Source organism: Diachasma alloeum, unplaced genomic scaffold (genome assembly GCF_001412515.2).
Source record: "Diachasma alloeum isolate Michigan unplaced genomic scaffold, Dall2.0 Dall_scaffold_00207, whole genome shotgun sequence".
NCBI lineage: Eukaryota > Metazoa > Arthropoda > Insecta > Hymenoptera > Braconidae > Diachasma > Diachasma alloeum.
This window is the reverse complement of record NW_021680372.1, coordinates 266,785-287,251: the sequence shown is the minus strand read 5'-3', so window position 1 is coordinate 287,251 and position 20,467 is coordinate 266,785. Positions and strand designations below refer to the sequence as shown.

The 20,467-nt window shown below is 34.6% G+C and overlaps 1 protein-coding gene across 8 annotated transcripts in view; it reads right to left on the bottom strand.

Moving 5' to 3' along the window:
* Positions 1-991: 991 nt before the first annotated feature.
* LOC107036235 (endophilin-A) overlaps positions 992-20,467 on the bottom strand; it is a 50,998-nt gene continuing 31,522 nt past the window's right edge. For 2 of the 8 annotated variants that reach the window (XM_015254033.1, XM_015254034.1), the window contains exons 3-13: positions 19,430-19,498; positions 18,414-18,630; positions 17,946-18,079; positions 14,874-14,940; positions 10,110-10,210; positions 10,011-10,016; positions 9,759-9,862; positions 8,101-8,216; positions 7,607-7,699; positions 5,837-5,952; positions 992-3,027 (exon numbers count right to left, since the gene is read on the bottom strand). In XM_015254033.1, the coding sequence (XP_015109519.1) occupies positions 2,908-3,027; positions 5,837-5,952; positions 7,607-7,699; positions 8,101-8,216; positions 9,759-9,862; positions 10,011-10,016; positions 10,110-10,210; positions 14,874-14,940; positions 17,946-18,079; positions 18,414-18,630; positions 19,430-19,498 (1,143 nt within the window). In that variant the 3' untranslated portion in view covers positions 992-2,907. The remainder of the gene's footprint in view (positions 3,028-5,836; positions 5,953-7,606; positions 7,700-8,100; positions 8,217-9,758; positions 9,863-10,010; positions 10,017-10,109; positions 10,211-14,873; positions 14,941-17,945; positions 18,080-18,413; positions 18,631-19,429; positions 19,499-20,467) is intronic. The other 6 variants (XM_015254038.1, XM_015254036.1, XM_015254039.1 and 3 more) reach the window with 6 other exon arrangements.

Genomic DNA, 20,467 nt, shown 5'->3' with positions numbered 1-20,467 from the left:
TTTATTTATATACAGATCAACTAAATGCGCATCAATTAAAAAAACTAACGCTTTCTCACGATTTTTAAGGTTTTGGATCTTGAACCCTTTAGAGTTTGCTCCTTTTTCACTTTTTTGAGGGCCCTAACAAATATCAAGAACTCTCAAATTCAATGGGACTAAATTCGAGCCCTCCCTCAAATGAGTGTTTGAGAAAACAAGATCAAAAAAACATTTTTGTGCAGAAAATTTGCTGCCCTACACAGAAGGTCTCTCCATATTTTCTCCTCAAACCATTCATCATTGAAATCAAAGCGAAAGAGAAAATCGAAGAGTCGATTTATACATTGACTCTTTTATTTGTCAAATTATCTCTATAACGAGTTTTATGAGAATATATTTACCAAAAATATGAATGCCTAATTACAATTTGCCACTCCACAACTGAATTTTCCACTCCCTATTTTTTCTAAATTGAACCATCATGATCGCCGCAATGAAACATCATCAATTTCTTTTATGTATACGTGTATATGTAATAGATATATGCTTTTAATAGATGCTCTAAAGTTTATACGCATTTCTCTGTTACTTATCTCCCTCTCTCTCAGTTAATTACTTCTCTTTATAGATTTGTTTTCATTCATTTGTAAGTTTTTTGTTTGTCGTTTTACGTTTAAGAAATATATCGGTCGAAGAGTATATCTAAACCACATAGCAACAGATACAGTGATGAAACCAAGTACCTTAATTTACTTTCATTTTTTTTTTCATCGTTTTAGTTTAAATTCTGAACTCTCAACTTTGAACTAATCTGCTGATTTTTGGGAATTTTTTAGATTGTTCGGGTGATTAATATGTCTCCACGTATTTCAGGGGAGTAATTTCAATTTAAAAAATATATTTCAATGATTTTTTAATATATTTCGGTGGATTATTTCAATCAGCACGAAAATACGTGGAGATATATATTATTTTTTGTTTCAATTCGCAAATTAAAATTATTGTTCAATTATTTTCTTCATTCTGCCTTTAATGTCAAGAATTTACTCGCACTCTAGACAACTAATTCATTAATTGAAACATCACTAAACCGCTGATTAACTAAGGCTCAATAACCATTAATACATTAAAACAAAATAAATGAAGGCATGCGACAATGAGTGTATACAAAAATGTCAATGATCCAGTGAATTAACAAAAAAGAAAACTTAATTAATAATAATTACTGAATAAAATGGGCAGGGGGCTTAAACTGTGGAAGAGATCCTTGGCGTTGGCTAGAAAACTAAATGGCTAATTAATATATAATTATATTTTACAAACTACAATTCTTCTAAACGAAATGATCTACCAAAACTGGAGATTTTTCCTGCATTTCTTTACTAGGGAATGAATAAATCAAAATCACTTACGGCCATTTTGCCACAAAATATACAAACTCACTACTCAGTAGAACTAGTTTTTATAGATAAATGGAGTGAGGAAGGAAAAATGAAGATGATCATTGCAAATTCATTGCAGAGGAAATTATAAACAAAGTACAATGAATATTTTCATCTCGAGGGATCACTAAAATTAATGAGAATTTAATGAATGTAATTTTTTTCCTCACTCCAATGAGTTACATTATTTTCCAAGCCTCAAAACATGTCTTTTTCATTGGAATTAATCAATTAATCAGCTAAATTAGCACGATGATCCATTGAAATTCTCACCCTTTTACCCTCTGACAAATCAGTTGAAGAGATCCAAGTGGGAAAGCATTTTTGAGACTATTTGCTGCTCTAAAAAACACAGATTTTACTTAACTGAGGTTTAGCCGCAAATAATAACAGAAAGTCATCGACTCAATGAATTAAATGTCACTCGAAATTCCGTTTTGGAAAATCCTCCGTCAGATGATGGAATTAAATTCCCTTCTAAACATCTTTACGTTCCTGAACGGCTACATTGAGTCGATTCACTATTGACACTACTGCACAGATTTCCGCGCAGATTGCGCATGCGCAGTACGTCAAATTCTCAACAAAATGGGGGAAGATCTACAAATGTTTTCTGAGGGCAATCCTCATCTAATTTAAATGTAACTGGGTTCATTTCCCTCGTTGGAACATTATTTATGCATGAATTAAATGCTTGTCTGGCTGTTTTTTTCCAAATGACAATAATCTGACGGAGAAAGTGAGTAAAAAAAATTCTGTAGATTAAATTTCCATTAACATTCAACGATACCAATGATTCACAATTAATATTAATTCAATTGAACATTCCCAGTCAAGTATAATCTGATATTGTTTGCATTAAAAAATCCCTCAGGTGTCTGGCAGAGGCTGTCCCACCTGCATACCCTCAACCCAACAAAAACTTCAAATCCCATAATTTTCAATCAAAACGGTAATTGAAAGAAAAATATCTTCAAGTGTAAAACCCTTCGGAAAAATTCATCAAAAAATCTCAATAACAAATTTTCTGTTCCCTTCACGATAATTACGATCTCGCTGTACCTTTAAAGGGTATTCTTTGCTCCAGTAAAAGACACTATAACATTTTCATATATATAATATGTACATTAACATGCGTATATTGTTGGACTGGGAGAAGATTATTGGGTCGGGTAGTAACGCGTTTGGGAGGGTATATAATCTCCAGATATAATTGTTTCATATAATTTTTTTGTTGTTTTCTTGAATACTTGCGGCTTAAACGAGGGTAAAATTGGTTTAAGCTTTTTCTTTTTAAAACCATAAAACTTGAAATTGTGTCTGGTAGAATATTTAGGCTACAGGAGAGCATTTATCCTTCCTTTCATCATTCTTATTAGATTAATCAATTATTCTTCTCCTCGTTATTTCTTCAAACTGATGATTCATATGCGAATTAAACGAATGCAGGATCTTTGGCATTGCACGTTTGTTAATGATGAGCTTATGGCAACGGTTGTATCACCTGGACGTAACTGACTGGGAAGTAGCCAGTTCGCCCGTTGACACTTCCCTCGTACCAATTATCATCGATCTTCTGGATCAGGGTGATTGTTTCGTTCTCCTGAAAATTGATGATAAAATAAGGTCAGACAATTGTTTGAATCAACAAAATACCTCTTTTACGCAGCATAATTGATGTATTCGAATACACAAAATTTTCAAACATAAATAATAAAATAGTTGAATGACTTGTGGATTTTATCCCGAATTTATGACGGTTATGTTGTAATTTTTTTGTCATAATTTGAATAGTTACAAAAGATCATTTGGAAGGTCATCTGTTAACCCTAGTCTGGTCACCCAATGCCACCCTGGGGCTTTGATCACCTCTGCGGGGATTCCCCGGCGTATTATTTACGCTTGAGTGTTGCCGAATTCACTCTACACTGCCCGAGCACGTTTAGCGAGTTTCCGGCAACGTCGCGTTATGGGCAATTTCATTTAATATGGGACAAAATAATTCATCTGTCCGAAATCATTTGTTTCCTTTAGGAATTTTGGGAAATATGTTGTTCTAAAAACTGCTATAATTTTTTAGACACTTCAAACAGATAAAGCCAAATTTTTTTGAATTTTTCCAGTTAGTCAGTCAATTATAATTTAAAAACAACGATGCGCGGTGGGATTTCCCTCATAGAGTGAGCAATCTAGGGTCAATATCGTCATAATAACGTATTAACGATTGTAATAGACTTTGTCCCACGTGTTCGGTGGAATATGAATCTAATGAGCATGTTCTTTTAACATGCGAATCATATGCTCATTTTAGAGAAAAATTCCTTCTCTGTCTATTTAGGGGCCCTGGCACGTCGCAAACATTACTCGACATTCTGGACTCTCACGATATTCGCAGCTTTTCCATTTGATGTCTTGCTATCTCATTAATTAATTAATTACTTATGTAGTTATACGCCAGAGTCATGTGTACAGTAAATTTATTTAGTTATCTTGTCACTTTAGTTATGCTTTTATCGTATATCGTATAAGAATCGCCTGTTATGTGGATAAATTGGTTCTGATGCGTGCAATAGTATGAAATAGTGTGTGAAATATTGGAGAGCTATAAATTTGTAAATTTTCTGTATGACCACATGTACAAGCTTAGTTTTTCCCCTTGATAGGGGAGAGTTTTTCTCTTGATAAGCAATAAATTAATAATAATAATATTGTCATAATTTGGTCATATGACGTGTCATAATATTCTTCCACAACATCAAAATAATTGAACTTAAAGGTAAAGTATTGATGAACAGCTTGATCTTGGGGGGGATGGGGACAATTTCATCAGGACTTAAACCCTAAGAGACTCAATTTACGACCGATAAAAAACACCGTCCACATACAGCAACATGATAAAGCATAAAAATGAAAAATGAAATGACATCAGATCGTCTGAGAAATCATTACTGAACAGGAGAGCATTTAAAAACAGGAGGATCGAGAGAATTTATTAATGTCAAGGCGTTAATGAGACATCCAATGGGTCAGTGGAGCATGGACGATCGATAGGAGACAAGTTAGGGACACGCAATGGTCTCGGGATACTTACGACCTTCGTGGAAGGGATGGTGCGAATGTTCTTTCGCTTACGAGCCGGTTTTTTTATGGGGAAATTTCATTTTACTGCCAGCGGGAGTTGATGGCATCAGGGGGAGTTGACAGGGTTCAGACGGAGCTTTTAAGTGATGATCTGTGATTGTCATTTTTCAGGGGATAAAATTATTGAATGCCTGACACGCTAGACGTTTGCGTATCAATTTTTCTTTTCAGAAGGATTTTTTTATAGTTTGAAATAAATTATCTCCAAATTATTTCGAAATCCGAATATAGAAAAAAATGGAAAACTGAAGGAAGTAAATTTAAACAGTGCTTTTTAGTGTTTAGTGTTTAGTGAAGATGTTTTATAATAAAGCTCAACCCCTAAATTAATTATTATCAAAGATACTAGACGACTGTGAGCACAAACTTCACCAAAATGTTTCTATTTATAGTCACTTCCGTATAGAATTTATTTCAGACTTCAATCTTCAAAATTTGAGTTATATTTATACTACTTTAGTCCGATTGCACCAAGCCCAGTTAAAGAAATCCATAGATAAATATCATAATTCATTGACTATGAATTGAATTATTGACAATGTAGAACTGTCAATTGGCTATTCAATAAATAATTCTAAATTTCATAAAAAGCATTTTCGATTAGTCAAATAATCGTTTATCTTCGGAACTCAATTATTGATTGGTAAAGTAATGGGAAATTAGAATATTTAATTTATGATTAATTGAAAATAATTAAAAAATTGATAAGTAATATTATCAAATGACTTATTTGAAATTTAACTGCATTTGAAATTTATGATTATGCCGATATCGTTCTGTCTCCATAGGATATGGGACAATAGGGAACTTGCATGATTTTTTTTTCAATTTTCTAATCTCAAGTTTGGAACCCGAATAATTCACTTTTCATTCACAAGCGTTCGAAACATTGTTCATTAATTAATCATTAATTGTTAAAAGTTGAAGATTCGTTAGATCAATTACAGAATGGCTTGGGCGAACCTAACCCAATCTTGAGATGTGCCTCAGCCAATGGAGGACAACTTCCCACTCTCTTCTTTGTCGACCAATGAAGCTTTTTTACCTGACCGTCTTCGTAACGTCATGACCGAAAAATTCGCCTTGAAAACGACTGATTTTCAATAAATTATCATAAAAATCTAGGCAATATTTCTTCATAATTTTCGCCATTTAAGTATCCATATGTTATGAAGAATATGTAAATAAGGATATTAGAAAGAGTGGAGCTTCATGCAAGTTCCTTATTATGGGGAAGTCTTTTTCGAAAGTATATTTTTTCACTTCCATACCTTGAATCCAAGTTCCCCAGGATTTTCAGGCTCGAAATCATAAAGAGCTGTGCAACAGGGCTGTTTAGGCATCGGTGTTCTCGCTGGTGATTTGCTCGGTGATGGTAATGGTGATGCTGCAACGTAGATACACCAAAATTAGGGTATTTCAGTTTTACGACATTAACCCGCTTGTGCCAGAGAGAAACAGCTATAACGTGGGAAAGTTGCAATCGATATTTGCCGACAGAAATCTTGTACAGTGCTGTGGCCGAAATGAGGCGCAGTCCTCACGTTTCGCCGTAGTTTCAAGCCAATACAACGAACATGCTGTATTTTTAATTCCCTATTCCTTGCTTTTTTGCTCGTTGCATGAATAACACATCGATGAAATATAGGGGAAAGGGTCAGAAATGTCAGTGAAAAGATGGGGATGAGGGCGTAAAGGTCGAGCTGCATGCGAAAATATCAAAAACATCAATTACGTTTGCTGTAAACAAATAAATAAAACATTTTTTGATCGATGAAATCGGTGGACAATACTTGAAATTTTTCTAATTGAAAACCGAATTTTTGTCAAACAATTTTTACTCGAATAATTGAGTCTAATCGGTGATTGAATTGAATTTTCATGATATATTGGCATTTTTGTAAATGCAGATTTAAAAAATGATGATTGATTTGATATTCACGTTTCATGCAGTAAATAAAATGTAGAAATTAATAGTTATGTGAATTATTTCATTGAAAAATCACTCATGTAAATAATTTGTCTTCACCAAATTGTTTTTTCTATTGAAAAAGTTCAAAACAAAGCTATAAAAATGGAATCGATATTGTTTTGTAAATATCTTATGAATGACAAAATTGATTGTCATTCCTTTTTTACGGAGAATTCAATTTTTTACAAAACAAAATGTTTTAATAGAACGTTTTGATCCGATTCATTCCTGAGATATTCACAAAATAATGCGGACATCAAGAATTTAAAAGTCCTGGAATTTTGTAACTATGAATCTGATTTTATAGGTCAAATTCTTCTACGATGCCTAAAAATTAGAGATTCGAATTTTTTATAATCAAAAAATCAACTTTTGAAAAATCCCCAACGTATTTTTCAAGGGTAAAAAAACATTTTTTCAGATGAAAAAATCTCTTTCGACTTTTCTTTTTCTTTTCTCTTTGAAAAATACTATTTATTCATTTTTTTACGCGAGTCCGTGAAACACCAGTGAAATATGCGCCTTTTTCCTAGTACGATAAGACATTGAATTTCGGGAGAGTTTAAAAAAAATTTCAAAAGAAACAAAATGCCCGACGGCCTGGCGCAGTGGGGAAGGTCTTTTCCTCATGTGCATAAGGTTCCGAATTCAAATCCCGGTCGGGTAGAATGGTGAGATCTAACTATTTTTAAAGTCTTGATCACCATCGCAATATACTCAACCGAGTCGAAGCGTTGTAAAATAACAATAAAATAAAAAATAAAAAAACAAATCCCGGAGTTTTGAGGTGAACGAGGAAGGGAAAAGGGCAAACGCCTTAAAAATCGTTCAAATGCCTAACAAATACCAAGGACTCTCAGATTCATTGTGACAAAATCAAGGGACTTTCAAATTTCGCCGAGGTCCCCTCAAAAAATCGTAAAATGTCAAATTCAAGTCGAAAAGAAAGTAATTGGGCAGTTGTTCTTTGCGGGATAATTGAGATCGATTATTGGCGGATTGAAAACAAAATTATATGGCAAAAGAGCGTGACAGTCTATTTAAAAATCTACCCCCATGCAAAATTTACCATTGGTAGATGTCGGCGGATTACCAGCCGGAAACAGCTCGAGCTGTGAGCGCTTGTTCTCACTCGGGACCGGAGAACCAGAACGACTTGACCCTGCGATTTATTCAGGATAGGACATTCAAGTATGCGAACAGTTATACAAAAAATTCGTAACATTGAGAGTTGAAAAAAAAATGTCTGTGATATTTGTTGAGTTCTGGAGTTTTCTGTTTCGTATCAGATGTGAGGGTTTTCGTGATTGTGGATGCTTTCATAATTTTTTGGTCTTGCGACCGAGTGTGAGGGGCTGAGTGATTTATCGCGAACAATCGGAGAAATTGAGCAAAACACGAAAATGCAATCAGAGATAGAGTAGCATGGATTCTTGTTAGAGACAGTCACAGATTGTTGGATCATAGTGGGGGAGGTCGATAGAAATATTAACAGTTAGACAAATACAACCCCATTGTTAGGTCATCTGTACGGCTGTGTAAATTTATGTGTTGTCTTTTTACCGTGCAGAAAGAAGTTCCCACCGTTCATATGGTCGAGTGGCAATCCCTCGACATTCAGATCGGCCAGTGTCTTCGGGACGAATTCCAGCTTTGGTCTATTTGCTGCTTCATCTTTCCTGGAAAACGAAGGGCAATCGTTGTGATCAACATTTCTGATCTCATCCAAACAAAGGAGACAAGTCTTTTTGTTTAGATAAATGATCGACAATATTAATCCAAATTCAACTGGAATCATTATAGGTTTAGAAGAAAAAGTCTGGAGCCTTTTTTTTGTAAAATGAGTACACTGAGAGAAAAACCAACACGTCAAACAAGTCTTGTTTGGGCTAACAAAATCGCTAGTTGAAAATTTACAAAAAAGAATTTGTTTGGTTCAAATTTGAAAGTCTCAAACATGAAGAATTGCTCCGCTTTCGACAGCAACAAAATATTGGGCTCAAGAGGCGGATAATTCACACCAGACGGTGCCTTTTCACGATGAAAATATCTCATACAGAGGAAAATTTATCAACAAATATTTTATCCCTAAGTTACAAGATTGCTATCATATCATTATTATTTTTTCATTTAAGGGTTCATTTCTTGTCTGTAATTATTAGACAGTCGAAACGAAAAACTACTATCCCTTGTTGCGCATAAAACAATGATTTTTCGGGAGCAAAATACGTATGGAAGTATCGAATAATGAAGGAGTAGTGCTAGAAATGACATTGCTTGCGTGTACAGAGAATGCAATTTTTTTTACTACTAAATCTATTTTTGCTACTAAAATTTTTCATTCCGGCGCACTCTCTGCATGTTTGGCATAAAAAAACCTTTTTTGATAAGTTTCTAAAAACTATTTTCTTAGCACAAGTAAGACTTGTTTGAAAACTTTGTCGTTTTTCTCTCAGTGTATAGTTATTGTTGCTAATAAATTAGCAATTTTCTTCCAAATGGATTCTCTTTTTTAAAATTCTTATTTCACTATTCTCTTCTTCTCTTCTTTCATGTCATAGTAGCATCATCTATTGGATGTCATCAGAATTTTGCTTATTATTTCATTCTGTCAAATGATTCTACATTCAGACCCTCTAAAGAATCGAATTCGTTTTCAGTCCAGGTTTAATAAAGGTTCAATCGAGGTGTAATCAGTGTATAGCTGAGATTTAATCAGGGCGCATTCAAGATTTCGTCAGAGTTTAACTCAGGTTCTGTCAGACGTTAGTCGAAACCATGAATCAATATGAATAAATATTCAACATAATAGAGTGATACTTGAGTTAGCTATAGAGATTTTGATATAAAAAACTTATATTCTCGCCATTTTTCAACATGATTAAGAAGACATTGAAATATACTATTCAAGCCCTGATGCAATTGATATTACTGATGATCATTTTGTCCTAAATCTCGTAGTTTTCGAGAGATTTATAAAATAGACACTCTCACACCTAAACATATTCCCAAATGATTCAAAAGGAATGTCGAAAGTATTCCGCACAGATTTTTAGACGAAGAGGTTGAGAATAATTAATCAAGCAACGTTCTTTGTACGAAATTCCCAGTTTTACAAAATCTCCTTTGACATGTCGTCTAAACCTACTAGTCTCAGAGTCGCAAAAGAATACAAAAAACGTCCCCTCCTTCTGTATAATTATCACCAAAAATCTACTCACTTTTCTAAGAGGGTCTCAGTCAACACTTTCAGTACCTCAGTGCACTGTTGATGATACTCAAGGAGAGCCTCGCTGAAGGTTGCCAGCTGAGCCACTTGTTCGACCTGAATAAACCCCACAATATCATTATGACAAAAAGTTTACTCCGAGATATCACATAAAAAAACATTACTGAACAGACTCAACAAAAAAATCAATGAAAAAAAATAACACTAAAACTCCTCCTCGAATAGAAAAAAAAAGTGTCTTTACCTCGTTCTGGTTGATAAAAAGGAAAAAGATTTTTATCTTTGTATTTTCTGTTCATATATTGACGAGATATATTAATTCAACAGTTAAATTGAAACTCACATCGTTCTCCAGTAAATTAAACATTCCCATCTGTGCAAGATGAAGGCTCTCAGCGAATTTCTCCTCAGCCTGTCGTATTTCATCGTCTGAAACGTGAGAACCTGTACGCAAACAGTTGCGTCCACGTTGTTTCCATTAAAAAATTTGCACTACTGGGAATCAACTAAATTACAGGTGCCCTGATCGTAAGGAGTTTGATAATTAATTGATTTTCAATTAAGGTCACGAGAGTAATCAATGAGAGAAGAGTCACCTTTCTAGCATAGTACAGCATAAAACTACCCAAAGTACATGGACATGTATTATACCTGATGTCAGTGTTGATATGATTACATTGACAGTCAAAGGGAACCCCACAAACGTGCAATTTCATACTCTACTGTGACGTCAAACTAGTATCGATCGTATTTAACAAGTTTTGAATGGGCTGTGTCATACTTAATGTCTGCATTCACTAAAAAGTTTACGACTTATTGCATTAATTATTGAATAGTTCAAGTTTACAAAGTTAAGGTTTGATTCTTCGTTTACAAGTATTTCCTCTGACTTTTGCCAGAAAACTTTGCCAAACGTTGGAACACCTATGGCTTTTTCGATTTTACACTCATCCAAAATGATTCGAACTCATTTATTCACTGAGAGAAGCCAAGTTTTTAATTTGGAGAGGATGGGGCAAAATTTCGAACTTTCAATTTGGTTTTTTAATATTTATGGTTTAGAGTCAAATGCTTCAGTTGGAGTAGTATAAACATAAGGTAAATTTTAAAGATGAAAAACTGAAATAAATTCTAAACGGAAGTTGATATGAACAAATACATTCTGGTTGAGTTCGTGCTCAATTACCCGTGTATAAATCGTGGTCTCCAATAAGTCTCCACAAGGTCCCGATCGAGTCCTGATGGAGTATCACATATTTCTGTCACCTTGAGAAGTCTAAACTCGAATATTTACTTCAGAAAAATGAAAAGTCTCATGCCCCAAGACTTTTACGGTACTTCGTGCGCGGAATATTCAGTCTCTCGATAGAAGACTTTACATTACGTGGATGATAATTGGCCACGAGATTTTTTTGAGGTCATCAGACTTTTTTTCTCATACTCCCTAACCACCCCCGATTAATTTCCACCCCTAGGGGGGATGATCTAATTTTTGAGTAGCTCAAACCAAAAATGGCTTCATCAAATATGTTTGGTTTCGTGGGGTCCGAAAATTCAATTTTTAAGGAGGAGATTTTTTTTTTAATCATATCCTTTTTGTCACCTTCTCTGCCTATCCCCAATCATTATCATACTCTGTACGTTCCGCCGAAACGGACGCATTTTTATAATTTAATATTAGAACTTGAATCCCATGTTAGAGGAATTTCTCTGTTATCCCGTCCGTTTTTCTCACCTCTACATTCAGTAATAATTTTGTAGATTGATATAAATGCACCCAGGATAATATCGGAATGTATTGATTGCCTAATTGTCCACGTAACGTCAAGTCTTCCATCGAGAAACTTTGAACATGCCGCGCACGACGTACCGTAAAAGTCTTGAGCATGAGACTTTTCATTTTTCTGAGGGAAATATTCGAGTTTAGACTTCTCAAAGTACCAGAAACATGTGAGACTGCATCAAGACTCGATCGAGACGTTTTGGAGACTTATTGGAGACCACGATTTTTACATGGCTAGGAGTCTGGTATTATTGATAATAATTAATTCAGAAGTGGCAAAAAGACAGAAAGTCTTATGAGAAAATAAATTTTTCGAGATTAGCGAGAAGATTCAAATGTAGAACAAATTTGGGATATATAATTCATGTTTCTGGAAACTTCGCATGTACAATCTTCAAAAGAAGTTCGTAAAGAACGTGAAGTTGCATCCTGTATAAGTCTATATGGGATGCAACTTCACGTGCTTTACGAACTTCTTTTGACAATCTTCAAAAGAAGTTCGTAAAGAACGTGAAGTTGCATCCTGTATAAGTCTATATGGGATGCAACTTCACGTGCTTTACGAACTTCTTTTGACAATCTTCAAAAGAAGTTCGTAAAGAACGTGAAGTTGCATCCTGTATAAGTCTATATGGGATGCCACTTCACGTGCTTTACGAACTTCTTTTGACAATTGTACAGGATACACTAGTCAAGTGAGCAACTATTGTAGAGAAAATTTGACAGATTTAGTATATTTCGTCACTAGGCCGAAAAAAACTTTTCTGGCGAATATGAGTTTGCAGCCCTCGCCTTCGGCTCGGGCTGCAATCATATGAGCTAGAAAAGTTTTTTTTGGCCGTATGACGAACAGTATTTTTTGTTATGACGGCCGTAGGCAGAGAAGCGCTGCCTCACGGCCGGAATGACAAAAAATTTTTTACTCTCGTCAAAGTTCAAATTCATGTAATAAATGATCAATGATGAATAACTTTTTTTCAGTCATTTTAAATTAATTTTTCCTTGTTACACTCAACGATTTACATGGAGTTGGGATATATTCCTTGAAGCTCAGTACGGACTAGTCACAAAGAGGAAGAATTGTACTGTTCGTGAGAAAAATTGTCTCATTCCATACTAAATTCAATGAACTATTAAAATTTTTTTTAAATAAAAATGAATGCACGGGAGTTTTGGTTCTCTATCCACGCATTCAGCCAGTTCTCTAACTTTACCCTTTAATTTTTTAACAGGTTACTAGGTATGTAGTTGCCAATCATTGATGTTGGGTTGGTTGCGGAAATTTGCGATTCTGTTTGATGTTTATGGGATAAAGCGCCACGGTCCATTAGTCGTCGGGAGGTCTCTCAAAACAATTTGTGAATGGGGGTAAAGGGGTTCAACACGTAATTGATGAAAAAGAATATTCAATGAACTGGCGGAAAAGTCTGTTTATCAATTGAGAGTATTAAATTCAGTTCATTTAAGCGAGTTGAATGAATTATTTCAATAATTCATTTCACTTTATTTGAATTGCAGAATGGAATTAGGATAATTGTAAACATCTTGTGTTTTTTCTATAGAACAGATAAAAATCAATTCATTTAGTCGTTTGATGAAGTCTCTCAATCAATAAAACAATGTAGCAAATGTTCGAGGAGAATTGATGAAATAATTAAAAAATTGCAATTTTTTATTTAAAATTACGAGCATTTTGTATAAATAATTTATAAACCATCAATTTTCCACCATAAAAATCATTTTCAAATCGTAATAAATTTATTCATATTCAAAATTTTACCAGAAATCGATTTCATGTCTAAAACAAGCAGTTGACTGCTCCTATATTGCAGAAGGCATGTGACTGTTACTTTATATATTATTTGTATTTTATTTTTTTATTTCTACCAATTCCATTGGTAATAAGCTTCTAAATGGATTCGTAGCGATTCCCTTTTTCAATTTACAGGAGAAACTATTTTCTCACGTCACATTCCTATCCCAATTTTTCCTCAAGTTATTGTGCGAACAAAGAATTTAGGAAACACAAAAAATGTAAAATCGCTTATACGGAGTTGCTTAATTGAAATAAATAGCATAAATAAATATAAGAAACAGTAGTGGTCACACGGGTAGGGTGCGGCGGCGTTCAGCTAAGCTTTGTCTCATTTTCTCCTATTTCTATAAAATGAATTTGAAACAAGTAATTTTTGAGATATTGACCAATATAGTTTTATACAAAAAGTTGAATATCTCAGGAACTACAGGACCAATTGGGCTGAAATTGTGCATCAAACTTGAGTTTCATAGTACCTAGTATGGGTTGAAATTTCACGTCCATATCAATGAATGTTCCTGTATTAATGCTATATTTTCTCAAAAGTGGTAACCCAAAAACCGAACTATCAGACCCGGACATACAGATATTTTCTAAAAACATCATTTCTTAACGTTTCATAGCATTCTACATCATTTCCAGGCAAAATTAGAGAATGTCAAAATCCGACGAATACCTGCTTCCATTCGGAAGCAAAAATAAGGTTTCCGAAAGTTTAAACAATCAAAATTATTTATTAATAAACAATGACGGTTAAAAAAATTCCAATCATGTGCAACATGTAATTTCAATAACACAGAATATTCATGATTTTTTTCAAATTTTTCTCACGCAATTCAATTGACAAATTTGATGGTTGAAAGTGGCTGAATCTATAGAGCAGTCTGTACAAAATTGTAAAATACACTAGGATATCCTTAATATTAGTCAATTGATATGAATCGTTATGAATGCTGGGGTTCAACGATACACTGTATTTAATTTATAACTACTTGAGTGAAAGAGACTGCGAGGCTCAAAGCAATTCAACTGGTGAAAGCTTTCTCGAGCACATTAACTTGAAAAGCTTTGGGACTTCAACAGTTGGAAAGAATGGGGTAGGGATTTCTTCTCTTCTCTCTCCTACTCATTCTTCTCTTTATTTCTGGTTTTACGGGGGTGGGTTCACTCCTGGGGATTGTCACGTACCCCCGTAACCTGGCGATGACCTCGCTGGGCTACCCATGTGTGGGCTCGCTGATTTTTTGACCAGCGCTGGACAGTTTCAAGGAGAACAATGGAGAAACAAAAAAAAAGTGGTGGTTATTCGTGTGACAGAACAAGTTTGAGGGGAGTCATTCCAGTTGCGGGAGACTAACTGTGAAAATCTAGGGTTTTGAGTCATTCAAGGGGAGTCCATTCGACAACTAGTGCGAGGCTTTCCTTATTTCATGCTTCAATCAATTTTTTATTGAACTTTCTTGGGTTTGACATTCAGATCGGGGAGTAATTGGATTTTGAAGGCTTACCTTTCGCTTGACGTCTCCGTTTGCAGTCGAAGTCCAAGCGACGGCCTTGAAGTTTCTTCCGATGATGCTGAAATAATTGTTTTTAGGTTTAGCGGGATTATTTAGTTAAGGGGAGACTACTATGAGTTTTAAAGGTCGCGCGCTATTGGAGTGGGATTAAGGTACGCGGTAGCGTATCGGCCAAGGAAAAGTTTTGACTCTGACTGCACAAAACTGGCCGAACGCTGCCGTGTATCTATACACGAAGGAACTACCCCCTCCACTGTCTCCGAATTATATCCATTGAATAAAGTGCAAACGTAACGACCTACATGAAAAATACTCTTATTACATTACAAAAATCGGCCACAAGCTTCTCTTTGATGCAACTTTTTTTTTGATCGAATTAATATTTAAAAAATTACACGTATAGCAACGAGTTCATATGCACAGTCTCACATTTCATATGATCTGCTATAATTTTTTTGTTACGGAGTTAGTAGCAGTGTAATACAACCACACACATTCAGGAGGGAGCCCGGGAATTTACAAATTGAATTTTGTGCATGAATGCTAAATTCCACAGATATTTTTCAATTGGTCGAGGTACGCGGTAGTGTATCGGCCAAGGAAAAATTTTAACTCTGACTTACAAAACTGACCGAACGCTGCCGTGTATCTATACAAGAAGCAACCACCCCCTTTGCTGCACGAATGATGAATTCTACAGATATGTTTCATTTGGGTTCCGTGCATAAATGAATTCTCGAAAGTTATGGGATTAAAAGTCAGTAGAACTTCCTGTTCCGTGAGTGGAAAAAAATGAAAAATAGTTTTCTTTTTATTTCGGAAAACAATAATGAAAGATCAGGAGAATAACCATGTGGCCGTTTTGAAAAAAAACTTGCAAAATCTCCTTAAGAACCAAAAACAAATGTTTTTGTGAAAAAAATTGCGCGAAGGAAAAGTTTTGTTCGATTCTTACTGAACAGTAGAAATTTTTGAAAAATACAAAGAAGTGAAAAAAAAGTACTCAGAAATGTCAAATGAATGGCCATAGGGCACAGTCAGATGTCTATGAGAAAAATATTTCTAAATCAAATAAAGATTGAAGAAAAATTGTCTATGAAATAAAAAATCAGTAGCAGCAGGATCAACGTCCTTGGCGGGGAGTTTTTCAAATAACTGTCGAGTATCTAACTAATCCTCTATGTTCCGATCCGCGCCCAAAAATAGAAACAGAAATAGACATCTAATTGTGCCCTATGGCCATTCATAGACATCTGATTGTGTCCTATGGCCATTTATTTGACATTTCTGACTTGTTTTTTTTCCTTCCTTTGTATTTTTCAAAAATTTCTACTGTTCATTAAGAATCAAACAAAACTTTTCCTTGGTGCAGTTTTTTTACAAAATTTTTCATACAGTGAAGATCGATTACATATGAAAGCGCACTATCTCGCATGAATAAACCGCCTCTTAAATCAAATATTTCCTACCGTAAAAAGGAGAACGAAAATCGATCTCGATATATCTTGAAAATCTCGAATAAGCGTAAGCGTAAGATAGTCCATACGCCAGGGGCATTCCTGTGTCCATTGAAAGGTCCATTAGGTTGTATTGCTGGAATCTATGTTTTCGAGGGTGCTAATTACGAATCTGATAACCATTTTTGCGAAAACAGGTGCCGTCTATTTAATTGTTTAAAACGTGTTTTCGCAAAAACGGTCAGAGATATGAAAAAATGTTTCCAATGAAAAAAGTTCCTTATGCCGCAATAAACATTTTATGTCATATGACTTTCTCTCCTAATTATTGTAGTTAAGGAGTTACCGCAGTTAGAAGAAATACGGGCGACGCGTTAGCAGAAAATTAGTTGAAGATAGAGAAAAATGTTTCAGATAAAAAATATCCATCATGACAAAATACATCAATTCAGTTATGTAACTCTTCTCTCTATTAAACATTTTAATTTTCAATTTCAAATTGACTTTACTTCCCAGGCGAGAGAGATAGAGAGAAAAGCTTCAGATAAAAAATGTTCGTTATCTCAAGATGCATCTATTGAGTTTTTTAACATTTTTCTCTATTGGTAATAGTTAACGAGATAATCAAGGTTGATTGTCCAACGGGAGACTAAGTTGCCCCATCGTCGTATGGAAAAATGTCAATATCTCATAAACTACTGGAGATAAAGAAAAGAGTTACATAACTGAATCGATGTATTTTGTCATGATGGATATTTTTTATCTGAAACATTTTTCTCTATCTTCAACAATTCTCTCGCAGGCGCGCCCCACCGTACGTGACTGCTAACGCGCCGTCCGTATCTCTTCTAACCGCGATAACTCCTTAACTACAATAGTTAGGAGAGAAAGTCATATAACATAAAATGTTCATCTTGGTATAAGGAACATTTTTCATTGGGAACATTTCTTCATATCTCTGACCGTTTTTGCGAAAACACGTTTTAAACAATTAAATAGACGGCACCTGTTTTCGCAAAAATGGTTATCAGATTCGTAATCAGCAACCTCGAAAACATAGATTCCAGCAATAAAACCTAATGGACCTTTCAATGGACACAGGAATGCCCCTGGCGTATGGACTAAGACTGAAACCGAAGCGCTAGTACATGAGAAGATAAGAAGGCGCGTGCGTAGCACGCGCGGCTGATCTCGCGTATTCAAATGAAGCAACTTCTATCTTGGCAATTATAAATTTGCGATTTTTCTGGTTAAAAAACGACTTGTGTGAGAACTTGTTTTCTTTCTCTGACAATTAGTCAAAATTGTTTAGTTTCCATAAGGTAAAGCAAGGAGATAAACCTTCAAATTGACTTTTCACATCATTCAAAAGGCATTAGCACTGAGTGTCATGTCAAATCATGAGAAACATCTATTATTATTGAAATTCCCCTGGAAAAACTAGTATAAGAATGGAAGTGAATCGCTGAATCAATTCTCGTTACCAAACGTGTTATGCAATGAGAAAGGATTGTATGAACTTTTCCAAGTGATTTCAATGCATTCACTGCGGTCAGAGGTTTGCACATTATCCAAAACTTTTTTAATAAATTCTCAGTCTTGTTACCATCACTTCTTTGAGATCCTTGGTCTGCAGATGGTGCAGCGGTTCCAAAAAGTTTTGCTTTATGTTGTCGTCAAGGGAATACTTCACGTCGGCCATCTGCTTCATCGCTTCGCCCATTTCTATCAAAGCTTGGGCTGTAAAAAGAAAATCCTAATTATTGTCACGAAGAAAGGCGCTAAAGTCCTCTCACCAAAAGGTATTTCCGTTTTTTAATACTTCAACTAAGGGAGGGTGGGGAAAAATGGACCGGGATAGCAAAACGGACCACTGACAGAAAATTGGTCATTTTTATTTATTTTTCTTCCCTTCAAATCAGGAACACTGAATGTGTTGAATTAAAATTGAGTTTCAGGATCATAACTGTCACAGGCGTTTTGTAGACAAGAAGTGTCATTGAACCGCAATTTGATCAGATTTGCTAATCACCTCAAACCACAAATGATTTTGAATTGTTTTTTAGATATTTACCGAATATACTGTCCTCTCCCATCTTCTTTCCATATAGAAGCATACAGTCACCGAGAACTCCCTCGGGCTGTGGATAAGTAGAGGCCTTTGCCTGACCGCTTAGCTTGCTAATTCCCTTGACCGCAGCCATTTTGGCTCTTGCCGTTGGATTTGGCTGGAGAAATTCCTTGGTCTTCATCTGCAGCTCTTCGACGAGTTCAACTGTTACGTCAGTTTTCTGCTCAAACAAAGGGGAGTTACGAGTGGGTCAATTGAACTTTGAACTAATTCACATTTTTTTAACGGTTAGGGTAAATCGTCCAGTGGACCACCAAATTAACGTATCAAATTCTTCACTCAAATACAACGTAATTTGTATCAATTCAATTCAAGAAAATTTATAATTTATCGGTTCGTCTATCACTGATATGTCACGAATGTCATTCAATCAAATGCTGAACGATTCATCTTACACTGAGAAAAAAGAATAATTTTATGTGAGAAATTTTATATGAAATAACTACTAATTACAGTTGACAGTTTTAAACTCAATACGATTTTGCAGTGAATTCCGGTTGGGTCTTTTTGAGATTCATTTACTTGGGAAAAATAGAAGTTCTTTAGAATTTAGGTCCAATTCAATTTGTCCCACTAACAACAATATTTGTTTTTTTTCAGTGTGAAATTATGCTGTTTCAAGAAATCCTTGAACTTGTCCAGAAACGAGAATTATTTTTCAATGAATACGTTAATAAAATTAACATTTTCTATCAGTGTTTTCGACGACTTCAATTGTTACATTAATTTTCTGTCCAAATAAAAACAGTTACAATTGGTTCAATTAAATTTTTAACTAATTCACATTTTTAGAAAACCTCTTGCTTTTTAAATTTGTGTATGATTTTCCACATGGGAAAATTGAATTTTATTCGTCATCGAAAAATTTTATTAATTCGCTAATTGAGTTATCTCAAATTAATAAATAAATTTGAATTAACAAATTTATTTATCGAATAAAAGAAAATGAATAAACTCACTCTCTCCATGTCCACGAAGTCCACATCGAGCTTTGTGCCTTCTGCGCCGCCCATCTTCTCTGTCATGTACTGAAAAAGAAGAAAATTAAAAATTGTACGGTTGTGAATTCATTTAGAACACTTGGAGATGGTAAAAGATATCGCGAATGAATCCGTTCCACACTTCCATTTCAAATCATTTCAAGTTCAATTTCAGTTCTTTTTCGTGCTCGGGAAATTCTGAGATTATTTTCATGTCCACGGGTCTCTATAGAGACGAACATTATTTATCGGAAAATTAGAGAGACAAAGGGGGAGCCATTAGGCAGTGAATCAAATTTCAATCATTATTTTCTCTTCTTCAGTCGCAATTTGCCATTTGAAAAGATAAATGCGATTTTTCTCCTAATTATTTTGTACATAAATCTCTTCGGAATCGTTGGGCTTTTAGAAAAGTGCCGAGAGACCTCTTTTGTACACTAAGAGAACAAAAAATCCTCTTTGAGATTAAAAAAAAAACAAATTGATAATTGTCAAGATAGAAATTGTTTCATTTACAAAAGTTTTAAACATGAATAATTGTTTTGCCGACTCAAGAGACGGATCACTCATGAGAGACTGTGCCTTTTCAGGATGAAAATATCTCATGAAGTGAAAATAATCAAAACATATTTCGTCCCTTTGCAGTTACGGGACTGCTATCATATCATCATTATTATTATTCCATCTAAGAATTGATTTCTTATGTTTCAGTGTTGAATAACTGAAACGAAAAACTACTCGCCCCTAATTTACATAAAACGAATATTTTTCGAGAGCAAAATACGTATGGTAATATAGACTAACGAATAAATATACATATAAATCTCTTTCTGCGGCAAAATTTTGTTATCTCAAGACACTTTTCAAATGTTTACACGGAAAAAATATTATATTTATTTTTCCAATTTTTTTTAAATTAATTTTTGGTATGGAACATGGCAGTGCAGGACTATACTCGTCATTTGCCAATTTTTGCCATGTAACATACCAAATTCGAGAAAATAGCAAAATATAATA